The 15,876-nt window shown below is 34.4% G+C and overlaps 1 protein-coding gene across 1 annotated transcript in view; it reads left to right on the top strand.

Moving 5' to 3' along the window:
* The window catches only part of Abcb7 (ATP binding cassette subfamily B member 7), a 104,406-nt gene that overhangs the window by 47,636 nt on the left and 40,894 nt on the right, over nt 1-15,876 (top strand). Inside the window, exon 4 of the mRNA XM_027922961.3 lies at nt 9,363-9,482. Coding sequence (XP_027778762.1) covers nt 9,363-9,482 — 120 coding nt within the window. The remainder of the gene's footprint in view (nt 1-9,362; nt 9,483-15,876) is intronic.

Here is a 15,876-nt window from a genome sequence, read left to right on the forward strand (position 1 = left end):
TGGGTAAATTCCTCATCAACTAAGGAAAAGGTGATTCTGCTATCTTTGTCAAAAGCCCATTTCCTCTCTTCTTACTCTTTCATTTTCTTATCCAAGCCTAAATGAGCTTTGCTCCCTTGAATGGAATTGAGTTCTTGGTGGGAAAATTTGCTGTGCTTCATGCTTGAAAATCTTTTCTGGTGAGTGATATCAAGTTACCTACCTGAGAAGCTACTGTCTGAAAGTTCTACCATGTGAAGCACTCTGGATGTTTTGATTTTTTTTAAAGTTCTTGTTCCTAGTCTACATTATTATTAACTATAAATTTTCACTTATGACACATTTGGCCATGAAACTTCTCTTCTGCATGTCACACTGTTAAATGAAGCACTGCCACATGTAATCAGTACAATTTGTGACTTTCTAATTATACTCTATTGAGTCAGGTACTTGCAATTTTATTTATGTACAGACATGTGCCTTACAATGAGGTTTCGTGAACAAGGGACCATATGTACAGTGGTGATTCCGCAAGATTCTAATGAAGTTGAAAAACTTATTGCTTAGTGAACACATAGCTAAAGAAGAGTCAAGAGAAAAGGAAACTACAGAAGAAGAAAAGAAGTAATCCTCAAGAAAATTTGAGTGATGGGTTTAGCAGAAGTTTTTGCAGACTGAACAAGCTCCTTAAAATGTTTGAACACATGACCCCAACATTAAAAGGTTTTCATTAAGAGAAAAGAAGGTTCATGGTGTTTTATATCTGCTTACAAACAAATCTGTGATTAAAAAAAGAAGCAAGCCACCATAGACATATTTCTGATAAAAAAAATTATATCTCCTCAATAAGAGCTTCAGGCAGGTCCTTCAAGAAGGGATTTCAGAAGGAAGCATTGTTATCATAGAAAGATGACAATTCCATGGGTGTTAAATGCATTGCCCCTGAAGACCTTCCAGTGGGTCAAGATGTGGAAGTGGAAGATTTGGTGGTCCTGACCCAGTGTAGGCCTAGATGAATGTGTGTATTTGTGACTTAGTTTTTAACAAAACAGTGTAAAAAAGTTTAAAAAACTTTAACATAGAAAAAGCTTATAGAATAAGGATATAAATAAACTATTTCTCTACAGCTATATAAGGTATTTGTATTTTAAGCTAAGTATTATTACAAAAAAGTTAAAATAACTAAAAAGCATATAAAGTAAAAAGAGTTATAGTAAGCTTAGTTTATCATTAAAGAAAAATATTTTTATAAATTTAGTGTAGCCTATTGTAGAGTATTTATAACGTCTACAGCAGTGTACAGTAATGGCCTAGGCCTTCACATTCACTTACCATTCACTCACTAAAACCCAGAGCAACTTCCAACCTGGAAAACTCCATATTAAGAAACCTAGACAGTTGTACCATTTTATGTATCTATTTATTTTTATTTTTTGTGGTGCCGGGGAATCAAACCCAGGGTCTTAAGCATTATAGGCAGCTACAGGTGTACTGTAGGTGTACTCTACAGCTGAGCTACAGGTGTACCATTTTAAAACCTTTTAATATGTACTTTTACTATATGGGTAGTTATGTTTAGATACACAAATAGTTACCCTTGTGTTATAGTTACCTACAGTATTCAGTACAGTAATCAGCTGTAAAAGTTTGTGGCCTGGGAGCAATAGCTGTACCATTGTAGCTTAGGTGCATAATAAGCTAGCCCATGTAGGTTTGTTTAAGTACATTCCATGAGGTTCACACAGCAAAATCATATAACTATGTATTTCTCAGAACATATTCTTATGACTATATTTGTTTTGGGCCTTTTGTGTGTAATTGTGCTGATCTGTCTTCCTGTGTAGATGTTCCTTTCATTATTTCTTTTAACCTATCCAGCTTTGTGAGATTATTTCTTTTAACTTGTCCATCTTTGTTAGGCTTTGAAGCTATATATTAATATGAAATAAGTGAATATTTAAAAATCTGTCAAAATTTTTGGCAGGGGCTGATGTTGTGGCTCAGCAGTAGAGCACTTGCCTAGCATGTGTGAGGCCCTGGGTTCGATCCTCAGCACCACATAAAATACATAAATAAAATAAAGACATTGTGTCCAACTACAACTAAAAAAAAAAATTAAAAAAGTTGTGGCAATTTCTTTTCCTTTATTTTTTTTTTCTTTTTGCAGTGTAGAGATTGGAACCCAGGTTCTTGAGCATGCTAGACAGCCGCTCTACCACTGAGCTACATCCCAATCCCTTTGGTAATTTATAAATTTATCAAGTATTAGATGTACATCCAGGATACTTTTATGAAGATTTTGTTCTTATGTGTTTGAGAATAAATAAATTAATTGAGTGAATATTTATTGAGAATTGTTGCCGATATCAGTCAAGTTTTTTTTCTTTTGGCACCTGCTTTTTTTCTCTTGGGTCACCTTGTTTTCAGTTACTTTCATTTCCCCTGACAGCTCTCTGACGTTACTAAAACTTTTTATTTTAAACTCATTTCTAAAACAAAAAAGCACAATAGAAATTTGTTATTATTCAAGGATCTTAGTGAGCCAATTCGAATTTCTTCTTTTGTTACCCTTAAGTTTTTTTTTCCTGAATCTAATTACTTTCATGTAATTGTGGCTGTCTTAATTCCAGTATATAGTTGAGACCTTTCTTTAAAAACCTTCATTTCTCATACTGACACAGTACTAGTTTTACATTATAATGAAGCTTAAAATGTTAGTTCCATGTGTTAAATTTGAGACTATTTAGCTATAGCAAGAAAGCCATGTTGCATACATACTGTTAGCAGGGAGGAAAGTAGATTGACTTCTACTTTTGTGGGCCTTTAAAAAATATTTCCGTAGCATTTACTTTTAGAGCGCTTTAGTTTCATGATATGATCATCACCATTATGTTTTGTAAAATAATTTTAAATTCAGTTTATTATGAAAATGATAAACAGAAAAATTAAATTTCATGATTTCTGCTTACATATAAAAAAGACTTAAAGAAAAACTATTACAATATCTTCCATTAGTTACTTCAGGAATTTTGATCCTGGGAGAAAAAACTTCATTTCCTTAAATCATTGCTTCATTTATTTTCCCTATACTATCATGCTGTTACTCTTAAGACAGTATTTTCTCATATAACCCAATTTCTTGTCATATTCCTTGACTATTTCTTGTATTTCTCATCCTCTCTTTAAAAATGTGGTCTTACAGGCCTGACATGGTGAAATCAGTGCTGGGCAAGGCCCCTCAACCCCTAACATCAGGCCAAAACTCATGGGGTTCTCAACCACTGGATTTCCATTCAGCCAGTTGGCTGACTGCCTCCTGCTCCTCTTCCAGCCTCGGGCAGCAGAACTGGGAGAAGAATTCTGCCCACTGTGAGTGGGGCACCAGACCTTGCACAAAGCTTTGTCTCAGAGCCCAATGCCTAGCCAACTATGGTGAGAACCACCGCTTGATAGAAACTTGAAGTCTTATATACAGGCCTGAGCTAACAGATGGAGCCTCCAGACCAGCTCACGCGCCCAGTGGAAGCCTGCGTGTTTGCAGGGCAGACTGGAGTTTTGGCTCTATTTCCAGCCTTGGAGTGGACCCAGGACAGACCTACCCTCCCCCCCCCCCCCAAGATTGTGCAGGGCCTTGCAGCTGTGAAACTGAGAGGCAGCCCAATTTAGCATCAACCTTAGGGGCCAAGAAACTATCTCCGCCACCTGTCCCCCAACTTTGGGCAGCACAGATATTGCCAGGCCAGTGTGCACAATTGGGCTCTAGAGCTGCCCCAGCACCAGGCAGAGACTTATGCCCCATGTGTCAGCTTATATCACTCCCAGCTGCATCATGGGCCCCAGTCTACCCCTGAGACCATGCAGGTCTTTGCCACTGTGAGACCCAGGAGCAAACCAGCTTAAGGTCAGCCTAGGGGACCAAGGGACTGACTTCACTAACACTACCCAGCCTCAGGCAGCATAGCTTGGTGTGAGACTCTAAGCTCTGGGGTAAGACAGATGGAAAATACAAGATTTTGCCCTGAAACTCAATACTGGGCTGCTGAAACCTAATGCTGGGCAGATCCCAGCAGAATCAACATTGCTAAAATATCCATACTACCCAGTGATACATAGATTCAATGCAGTCCCTATCAAAATACCAAAGGCATTCTTCACAGAACCAGAAAATAAATTCTAAAATCCATATGGAACCACAAAAATCTGAATAGTCAAAACCATCTTGATCAAAAAGAACACAGCAGGAGAAATTATACTACCTAACTTCAGAATATACTACAATGCTGTGGTCATCAATACAGCATGGTATTTGCATAAAACCAGACACATAGACAAATGGAGTAGATTAAAGAGCCTAGAAGTAAACCTGTACATCTACAGCCAACTGATTTTTCACAAAGGTGCTAAGAACATATATTGGAGAAAGGACAGTGTTTCCGAAATTGCATATCTACATATAGATCAATGAAGCTATACCTCTATCTGTCACCAGTTACAAAAGTCCACTCAAACTGCATCAAATAATTAATTGCAAGACATGACACTACTAGAAGAAAATGTAGCAAAACACTCTAGTACATTGAAATGGACAAGGATTTTTCAGACAAATCCCCAAAGCAAAAAGGGACAAATGGGATTACATCAAGCAAAAAATCTTCTGCATGGCAAAGGAAATCACTGATGGAGTGCAGAGACAACCTACAAAACAAGAGAAAATATTTGCAAACTGTAATGTGACAAGGGGTTGCTATCCAGAATAAATAAGGAACTCTAATAACTCAGTAGCAGAGAGAGAGAGAGAGAGAGAGAAAAGAAAGAAAAAAGTGAAAATATGAGCACTAGATCTAAATAAACTTTTCTCAAAGAAAATATACAAATGGGGCCAACAGGTATCACTCAGTATCATTAATCATCAGGGAAATGCAAATCAACATTTCCTTACAATCAGCTATCACCCCACCCTGGTAAGAAAGGCTATTATAAAAAAGATTAAAGATGCACACCATTGGTAGTAATGTAATGTAAATTCATTCAATCATTGTGGAAAACAGGGTGGAAATTCCTCAAAAAATTAAAAATAGAACTACATATGATAGAGCAACCCCATGCCTAGGTTTGAATACATAAAAGAATAGAAATCAGTATATCTGCACTCCAAGGTTCATGGTAGCACTATTCACAGTAGCCAAGAAATGATAACAGCCTAAGTCTCCATCAACTGATAAATGGATAAAGACATTTTGGTACATATACAGCAGTGGAATACTATTTAGCCATAAAAAGGAATGAAATTCTGTCATTTGCATTAACATGGATAGAACTGGAAATCAATCATTATGTTAAATGAGATAACCCAGGAATACAAAGAGAAGTACCACATGATCACTCATGTGGAATCTAAAAAAAAGTCGATCTCAAAGAAGTTGAGATAGAATGTGGTAACCAAAGGCTGGGGAGAATAGAGGGAAGGTAGGAACTGGGAAAAGTCAATCAGTATGTATCTAAGCTACAGTTATGTAGGAGCAAGATGTTCTGGTATACTGTTTATTGAACAATAGGGTGATTATAGGTAATAAAAGTATACCATACATTTCAGAAAACTAGAATAAAGAATTCTGGAAGATTTTACCATAAATAAATTATACATGTTTGGGAGATTTTTACCTGAATTAAACATTACACATTACATACATGTATTGAAATATCACATTGCCCCATTAATATGTATAGTTTTTATACTTTAATGAACCAGTTAAGAAATTTAATTTAAAAACAACAACAAAAGAAGAACATGGTCTTAAAGAGGTATGTATACTATTGGTGTTATCTGTTTATATCCTACTGAATTGGAGTGAAAAGTGTTGCTAATTCAGTCCCAAGCTAGCGGCTGGTCTCTTTCTAGTTTTAAATAATCCTTTTGTCTTTCAGGATTACCCTTGGGTGTCCAGTATTAATTAACTGAAGTAATTTTGAAAGATGGTGTATTATCTTTCAGGATCTTTATTGAGGCCACCGATTTTATTTTACTCTTATACAACAGGAGTAAGTTGGTTTAAATTTTCTTTAAAAATGTGCCTCAGTAGCATCTGAAATGCCTCATTGATTTGGCCTCCACTTTTTTTAAAAAAAAAGAGACATTATTTTTCAAACTTTATAGTTTATCTAAACTATAGCTGAAGTCATGTCCTTTACAGCTTAATGGACTCATAATGCATGATTACACAACTTCAGAACCCATTTTGTTAAATGAAGTGGTGACATTTTATGCACTATTAAGCCAACTAGAATAATTTTCTTGCTCTTAGCCATAACTTCTCTGTGTCCTTATTGAAAAAATTCTGGGGTGTGTTGTAGAAGGTTTTGACAGGAGAGAGTGTTTCTAAAGATATGTGGAAACAGGGCCTTTTTACCATTAGTCCATCAAGAAAAATATGGCAGAAAAAAATTCATGCAATGGGAAAGTGGTTGAAATGCCCCAGTTTGTGTTATAATGCATTAAGTTATATTTATTTTGTAATAGTTCGATTGGAAAAGTGAATTTTAAAATTACTGCCTTATTTCCTTTTTTTAATGCCTTACCAGTTATAAGAGCACTAGTGTGTGTGTGTGTGTGTGTGCGCGCATGCGTGCGTATGTGTGTGTGTGAAATAAAAGTATTAAAAACTATACTTTTAGCATTTCATATTTGTGCCATCTTATTTATTTAAAGCATTTCAGGTTGGTAGTCCTTCTGTTTTCAGTACAATATGAACAGTTTTATTTCTGTTGTGTTTTGCACAATAAACTGCCTAAAAGACTAGCAAAATAATTTTCTGAGCCCTATGGGGATAATCATAATATAAAAGTACCCTGTATTATATAATGTTCTGTCTTGGGTTTCTTATATGTTGACAGTTTTCCCTATTCCTTGCTGTGAAAATATACTTGAAATTGTATAACTCTTTCCCCTTTGAAATGAATTAATTTTTTTTATTATGTGTAAATTATAGAAAATACAAGGAACCAAAAAGAAGAATATAAAAAATTATCAAAGATTCCACCCACTCCAGCTACTGTTGTTAACACTTTGGGGGGTCTTGCTTTCTGGATCCGTTTGTATGTACATGTGACTCATTCATATGTCATGTTTTTTCCCCACAAAATAAGTTTTTTATTCTGTTTTTATCCATTTAACATGTTTTTGTGTCACTACATATATTTCTGAATGAATGTGTTTTGTTATATGTATTCACTCTAATTTGTTTATGCTATTCTACAATGTTGATCATTTACACTATTTCCGATTTTATTTCTATTAAAACAGCATGAACATAAACATCCTTTTAACTAAATTTTCATTCCTTTATGCAATACTCATTGAGTAACTACTGTATGTCAGCCACTACATTTGGTACTGGATTACAACTGTGAGTACAAAACACAGAGTTACTACTCACATGGAATTTAAATTCTAGCAGGAGAGTGGATGTCAATCAAGTGATCATACTGCTGTATAGGTAGATTATAACTGAAGTGGATCCTTTTGAAAAGGTTGTAGGGCTGGGAAGGGATGTATTGCAAAAAGAGATTATTCTAGACACAGTGAACACTATTGCACAAAGGCCCTTTAGCAGGAGGGATTATGGCATGTTAGAGGAACTAAAAGAAAGCCAGTGCAGCAAGTGCAGTGCTATAAGTCATGACTGAAAAGGAGTCAGGGGCCAAGCTAAGCAGAGCCTTGTAAGCTATGTTATAGGCTTTGTTCTTTATTCCAAGGATGATTGGATGCTGCCTAATAAGCTGGAAGTGCTATCTGATTACAGGTGAATTTATTAGATAGGGAACAGAGTAGATGCAGGGAGATAATTTAGGAGGTCATTGCAGTGACTGAATCACTGTGAGTATTGATGATAGCTTGGTGGTATGTTGGTGGTAGGCAAATTCAAGAGATTTTTCAAGAGGTAAAGTTGATTCAACTTGGGGCATATTTTAAAGATGTTTTTAGCATAAGTTCCCAGAAGTTGAATTTTTGAGACAAAGGGCAGAATTATTTTAAAGGCTTAAAATAGATATCAGATTGCTTTCTAAGATTATTTCAGAGTACTCTTCATTAATAGTGCATTAGAATGCTTATTTCTGTACACCATCACCAGCAATGAGCATCATCTTTTCTTTTTCTTTATTGAAACTTTTCCAGAAATTGAGTTAATATTTCAACTTTTTGAATGGGGACTTTTATACCAAGTATAATGATGTAGTGTGTGTGTGTGTGTGTGTGTGTGTGTGTCACACACACACACACACATCCTTATTTTGGTTTTAGGAAGTATAGATATGATTCTTTTTGTGGGTGGGCAATTGAACCCAGAGGTTCACTTAACTACTTAGCCACATCCCCAGACCATTTTTAATATTTTACATAGAGACAGGGTCTGTCTGAGTTGCTTAGGGCCTCACTAAGTTTCCGAGACTGACTTTGAATTCGTAATCATCCTGCCTCGGCCTCTGGAGCCACTGGGATTAAAGACATGTGCCACCATGCTTAGTTGGATATGATTCTTCTCCTTTTTTTTGGGGGGGGGGTTACTATGGATTGAACTCAGGGGTACTCAATCACTGAGCCACATCCCCAGCCCTTTTTTTTGTATTTTTTTTTATTTAGAGATAGGGTCTCACTGAATTGCTTAGTGCCTCGCCATTGCTGAGGCTGGCTTTGAACTCATGATCCTCCTGCCTCAGCCTCCCGAGCAGCTGGGATTACAGGCATGCACCAACACAACCAGCTTGGATATGATTCTTAATATTCCACCTCTAAAGCCGAAACCAAAACCAAAAGACTTAATGGAACTGTTGCCCCAGGAAGATGGAAAAAAGAAAAATGTGAGCTGAATTTAGGGTAGATTGATTATGACTGGAAAATTGCATTTTTGTTGACATTTTTAATAACCACCTCTGTTTAATATAGCCAATACCAAAACCCCTACTTTCCTAAATGCAATATTGTAATTCTTCTTTACCATGAGTTTGAACCTAGGATTCCAAAATTGACTACAAAGGTGGAAATATTTGTAAAGTTATATGTAGTGGTATATGGCTTAATAGATAAAAAAATAAAAAATAAATGTATAGTACATGCCCCCTTGCCATTACTCAACTATTTTTTAGTATTATGTGGATTACTATAGTTAAAAGTAAGAAATCTAAGAGAAATGAGTAGCTTTTTTTAAAAAAAAACAATTGAAATAGTTTATTTTTCTCCAAAGTTTGGAAATAATGGCCTTAGATTTATAATAAAAGTTATATATAAAATTTTGTGTATTTCTTAAGTATTTGCATAATTCTACATTACTAACCTATGGTTACATTTGGAATGACATTTTATTGCTTTGTTTTCTCTCTTTGAACAGTTAAAAGATGTTGATACTCGGAAAATCATAAAAGCAATGCTTTCATATGTATGGCCCAAAGACAGACCAGATCTACGAGCTAGAGTTGCCATTTCCTTAGGATTTTTGGGTGGTGCAAAGGTAAGAAGGAGAGAAATGTATTGTTTTGTTGCTGTGCTAAGAAATACTGGGACATTCTGTAGTCATTGTAGTCATGAACTCTGAGTTAGTATAAGCCACACCTCGGGAAGCGTGGCCAACTTTTAGGATCATCGTTTAGTTTATATAATTATTTTATGCAATGAGCAGAAATTATATGGTAATATATTATCTCTAGATCATACATCTAACAGCTTTAACTTAATGGAATTCGCTCCTAAAAACCAATATAAAATACAGGAACATTGGTTGTAACAAAACTCAAGGAACTTTATAAAAGACATTCCTCAGAGTCATCTTGGCTCTTTTTTAATACATATTTTTGAGTCAGTATGGTCCCCAGTTCCCAGTAAATTAAAAAGAAGATAAAGGAATCTTAGGTGCTTGATAGCCTTAAGTGGTAAATAACAGTTCAACATCAAGGGGAAAAATGGGAAACTGAATAAAGAGGAAACAAAAAGCCACAAAAGTTGGGTGTGTTCATTATAGGGATTCTGTAATTCAGCAGCCTATTTTTCATTATACTGTAAAGCAAAGTTGTAATGACAACTGAGTTTTCAAGGAAATAATATTTATTTTCAATTTATTCAGATTAAAAAATCAGGCACATATACATTGAAAGGTATAATATATTGTCACTATGTAGAATGTGGTCTCTGGAGTCAGACTGCCTGGACTCTAATTAACCTTGTAATCTTGGGCAAGTTGCTTTGTCTCCATGCCTCAGTTTCCTAATTTATAAAACTGGGTTATTATAAAGATTAAGTAAATTAACATTCAAAAAGCTTAGAACTATACCTGGTGGTTAGTTAAATATAAATGTTAAAATAAAATTTAAATGTTCAAAACTATGGTAAAAAGTGTTTGCATAAAATATAAATGAAATTGGCAATAATTTGGTTATTCTTTTTATATATGAAGATTAATAGTTTGTTTAAAACCTGGGTCTTGCCACTTCTTTCTTTCCTGTATCACATTTCCTTCTATTTACACATTCTTTTCCCTACTCTGAAAATATATTGACAACTTATAACTACTGTTCTTGGCATTGCATTTAAATATAACTAAAGCTAATTTCTTCCCACAATTCATACAGATTATGGCCACTTTTATTTTATTGCTTTAATACAAAGTAGGTCATAAATGATTTAAAGAACTACCAGCCAAGTGTTGTTTTAGGGTAAAGATAGAAGTAATCACTATGACGAGAAATCAGGAAGTGTTACACAGAGGAGATGGCATCTGAGACAGGCCTGGATCAAGGAGTAGGATTGTTACAGGCATAGAAATAATTTAAACGATGGTCTAGGGAAAGCATATAGAATGTATAGAGAAGTGAATGGTCTGTCTTGCCTCCAATGAGGGAAAACTGTTTTAGAGGAATGGGAAGTAAGCTTGGAAATAAATAGAGCTCCTGATGTTAAATGCCTTAACTGTAAAACAAAACAACAACAGTATATATATTTAATTATATAAGAAATAGGAACTTTTATTTGTTTCTTTATATTTGCGGTGCTGGGAATCGAATCCAGGGCCATGTGCATGCGAGGCAAGCATTCTACCAACTGAGCTATATCCCCAACCCCTTGGAACCTTTATTTTGAGGAGAAAATTAATAAAGTTAGAGTTATGCTTTAGGGAATTATTCTGGCCCTGTTGTAGAAGACAGATTAAAGTAGAGATACCATTCAGTTCATACATTTTTTTCAGATAATATTTACCAATTAGTTATGAGGCTAAAGTAATAATCTAGGTAAGTAGTAATAGCAGTTTGTACTAGAGTGATGGTAAAATGGTACCGTGGAAGGAAAATATGTCAGAGATGTGAGGTAGAGTCAACAACACTTAACAATGGATTGTTTATTAGAAGTAAAAAAAAAAAAGGAATAGGGTTCATAGATGATGCCAAAATTAAGACAATAATAATGCCTTTAACAAATAGGGACCAAGTCAGGAGATCTTGTTTAGGAAATGCAGATCTTGCTTTAGGACACGTTAAGTTTTAGATGCTAGTAGAACATCTAGATAGAGCAGTTGAACTGATAATATAAAAGCAAGACAAGCTGGGGTTATCACTCAGTGATAGAGCACTTGCCTAGCACATGTGAGGTACTGGGTCCAAGCCTCAGCACCACGTAAAAATAAATAAAAGTGTGTCCATCTACAACTAAAAATTTTTTTAGTAATGCAAGACAAGATCAAGAAGGAGCCCAGGGTTAGAGATTCAAGAGGTGAATGTTGAAACAATGCAAATTTGTGAGTTCACCAAAGAAAAGAACAGAAATAGAAGACTACTCATGACAGAGCCTTTGTAGTAGAATCTGGGAAGGAATAATTGAAGAGGTAAGAGTAAAACGAAAGTAATTCATAATCAGATTCTCCATTTTCATGTCTCCTTTCTCATCAGTAGGCACTGTTGAATATTCTCACAATGAATCTGACCCATTCCCAAAAGAGTACTTACTTAAATCAACATGCTGAGCAACAGATCAAGAATCCCATGCTTTATTCTATTTGTTTAAGCTGAACAGAGAAAATGATATTACAAATCTAATTTTAGTAGCTAATGTTAAAATTTTTAAACTTTCATTTCATTTTTAGCACAGTACTGGCTGCTGGATTGTCCTTAACATATGAATTACTTAAGGATAAATATGATTCTGTGCTGTTATGCAAGGCAAAATTAGCAAATTGGCCTTTATTTGTTTATTGGCTGAATGTATATACCTTGCTGACAAGTTAAAGAAAGATGATTTTCTGGACTTTCCTTTGACTTAAAGAGAACAGGTTAGAGCAAGACTAATTAAGCTAGTCAAAAGGAAGAGTCTTAAATAATGACATTTATATTAGGATTTATTTTTAGAGTGAGTTCCAATGCTTCAGAAATATGGAGTTCTGTTGCTTGGTGACAGGTCAATATCGGTATGAAATCTAGATCTAAGCTAACTTCCTTAAGGGCTGAAATATTATTAGAACGCAAATTTATTTTGTTGTTCAGTCAATATATACTGAATATCCACAGAATGGAAAGTGTTGTACTAAACTCTTATAAATTAATTGCAAATAAATACAAATGAATATCGAAAATCCTTAAAACATGTTTGATTGCTTTTGAATCAAGAAAATAAGAAATTGCCAGATGTTATGAGGAGTGCCTTCTAGTACTTTCAAAGAATATAGTAACAATTTTCTTTTTACTAGACAAGAAATAGACCATAGAATAATAATTTGATGCATTCAGAACATAGCATTAACCATTGTAAACACCCATTTTCCAGCTTGTAGACTATTCTCAGTTTAAAATTGATCACTCTTCCAAATCTCCAAAAACTGATTATTGTTTTTTTTAGCAGTATTGCGAGTGTGCTTTATAACTGGTGTGAAAAGATGGATTGTTATTCCTTTTTGTTCCTTGGCTTCCTATTTTTCCTTCAAACCTGATTGCACACTTTGACCTGTAAACACTTTGGAGTAATTAAGACCCATTGTACTCTGGTCTTCTCTGATCTTCCCTTCCTCCACATATTCTTGGAGTTTTAGTGCAGGGTCTAGGAACTTTCTCAGCTCTAAATGCCATCCATCTGTCTGTGTGGCATTGATGGTATTATGAATAAGCTTGAGGCACAAGTGAGAAGGAAGAAAGAAATATCAAGTGAAAAGAAGAAAAAGGGATGAGGGAGCTGGTGATATAGCTCAGTTGATAGAGTGCTTACCTCGCATGCACAAGGCCCTGGGTTCAATCCCCAGCACCAAAAAAAAATGGATGAGGATCTCATGCATGGGCCCACAGCATACCATCTACTTGCTTATTTACCTTTGAATGCTCTTGATTCTGAAACTGTTAAGGCTATCACTGTCACCAACAAAGATTTTAAATAAACAGCATCATATAGAGATGATTTGGAGTAAACCAAGAGGGATTGGCATTCTTTTTTTTTTAATATTTTTATTAGTGGTTGATGGGCCTTTATTTTATTTATTTATATGTGGTGCTGAGAGTTGAACCCAGTGCCTCACACATGCAAGGCAAGTGCTCTACCACTGAGCCACAACCCCAGCTCAAGGATTGGCATTCTTTGTATCAGACAAACAGCAATTCTATTTTAATATGTTGGGGTTCTATATGTGACATATTTTAGGGGTTCTGCTGCCAAGTAAGAGAGAAAAGAATGCTATTTTCCTTCATTCCTTAAATTCCTACATATTTTATGCAGTATCTTTTATCACAGTCTGTGCATATATCATAGGAGTATCATATCATCATTAATTGAGGATTCTGAGATCTTTTAAGGTTTTTGTTTTTCAAATTCAATATTTCTATTAGTATTTTTCAAAAGGATTTAAGGGAAATATAAAGAAAAATAAAAATCACCTGATTTTACAAAACAGATATTACTTTTAATATTTCCCCCAAAAGTTTATTCATATTCTCTAACCTCCCCCATCTTGGAAACCACTGTAGGCAAATGAAATTAAAGTATCAAGTACAAAAAGGCACTTGATTAATAGTCTGTTAAAGACCAAAACAAGCTATCTTTAATATTATAAAATAATAACTAGAGATAGTGTGATTTATCAAAATGAAATCAATATCTTTTTTCTTCAGGGATGCAACTCTTATTTAACTAAGGACTAATGTGTGTTTTGAGCATACTTTTATTGAGTGACCATTGAGTAAAAAATACTATGCTGGGCAAATGGGAATAACAAAATGAATAAAATGTGGGCCTTGCCCTCATGGAGTTGCTGTGTACTAATGGTGAAAATATAATGATAAAAACCTGTGACATTATATAAGTATCCAAAGGGAGATGCAAGTGAAATTTTATGGGAGTGCAAATGATTAGACATTTGGGAAAGGCTTCAAAAATTTCATACATTTCTTGCTTGAGTTTGATGTTTTGAAAATCTTCTGAAAAATAAAACATCACTATCTGAAGTCTTTAATTAAATTGAGAAATAGTATTTATACCCTGAAGTATTTTTAATTAAAAGATTTATATTTTAGAGAAATTTTACATTTATAGAGAAATTGAAAAATAAGTAAAGAGTTCTTATATACCTCTTTTCCTTCCCATATATGCAGTTTCTTCTGTTATTAATATCTTTTATTATTGTGGCACATTTGTTAAAGTTGTTGAGCCAATTATTTAAGAAGGAACATTATTGTTAACTAAGTCCATAGTTTATATTATGAGTTACTTTTTGTGTTGTACAGTTATGTGGTACCATACAGAAGTGTTTCACTGCCTTAAAACTCCTGTGTGATTGACCTATTCATCCCTCCTTTCCTTTTCCCCAAATTCTTAACAACCGATGATCTTTTTAGTATCTCTCTAGTTTTTTCTTCACAAGAATGTCATATTGCTGGGATCTCATAGTATGTAGCATTTTCCTGTTGGGTCTTTTCACTTAGTAATGTGCATTTCAGGTTCTTTCATATCTTTTTGTGACCCAGTAGCTCATTTCTTTTTATTGTGGAATAATATTCCATTGCCTGGCTGTAACAGGGTTATGTCTATCCAATCACCTGTTGAAGGACATTTTGGTTGCTTCCAGATTTGGAGCAATTATGAATAAAACTGCAAGAAACATTTATATGTAGGTTTTTGTGTGGATATGTTTTCACCTCATTTTTGTGAATACCAAGGAGTAAAATTGCTGGATTGTATCATAGTTTTTTTTTTTTTTAAAAAAAAAAACCTGCCAAACTGTCTTCCCTGTTAGCTGTACCATTACCAGTTATGAATGAAAGTTCCCATTGCTACATGTCCTCACCACCATTCAGAATTGTGTTTTATATTTTAGTCATTCTAATAGATGTGTAGTGTAATCTCATTTTTGTTTCTAATTTGCATTTGCCTAACTGACATATCATATTGAGCATCATTTCATATGCTCATTTGCCATCTTTGTATCTTCTTTGGTGAGATGTCTACGTCTTTTGGCTCATTTTAAAATAAGGATGTTTGTTTTCTTATTTTGGAGTTTTAAGTTTATTCATGCATTTTTGATGATAGGCATTTGTCAGATGTGTCTTTTGTAAATATTTTCTCCCAGTCTATTCACTTTCTTGATAATGTCTTTTGCAGAACAGAAATTTTTAATTTTTGTGAAGTCCAGCTTAGATTATTGAGTTTAGATCTTCTTTCCTAATATACACATTCAATTTCCCTCTAAGAATAAGTTTCACAGCATCCAGAAAATTTTGTTAAGTTGTAATTTCGTTTCTATATTGTTCAAAGCATTTTAACATTTCTCTTGAGACTTCTTTGACCCATTTACTATGTAGAAGTGTGCTGTTTAGTCTTTGGTATATGTTAGCTATTTTTCTGTTTATGATTTCTAATACCTCTGATTTTTAATAGCATTAATA

The sequence above is a fragment of the Marmota flaviventris genome, chromosome X, assembly GCF_047511675.1.
Source record: "Marmota flaviventris isolate mMarFla1 chromosome X, mMarFla1.hap1, whole genome shotgun sequence".
Taxonomy (NCBI): Eukaryota; Metazoa; Chordata; class Mammalia; order Rodentia; family Sciuridae; genus Marmota; species Marmota flaviventris.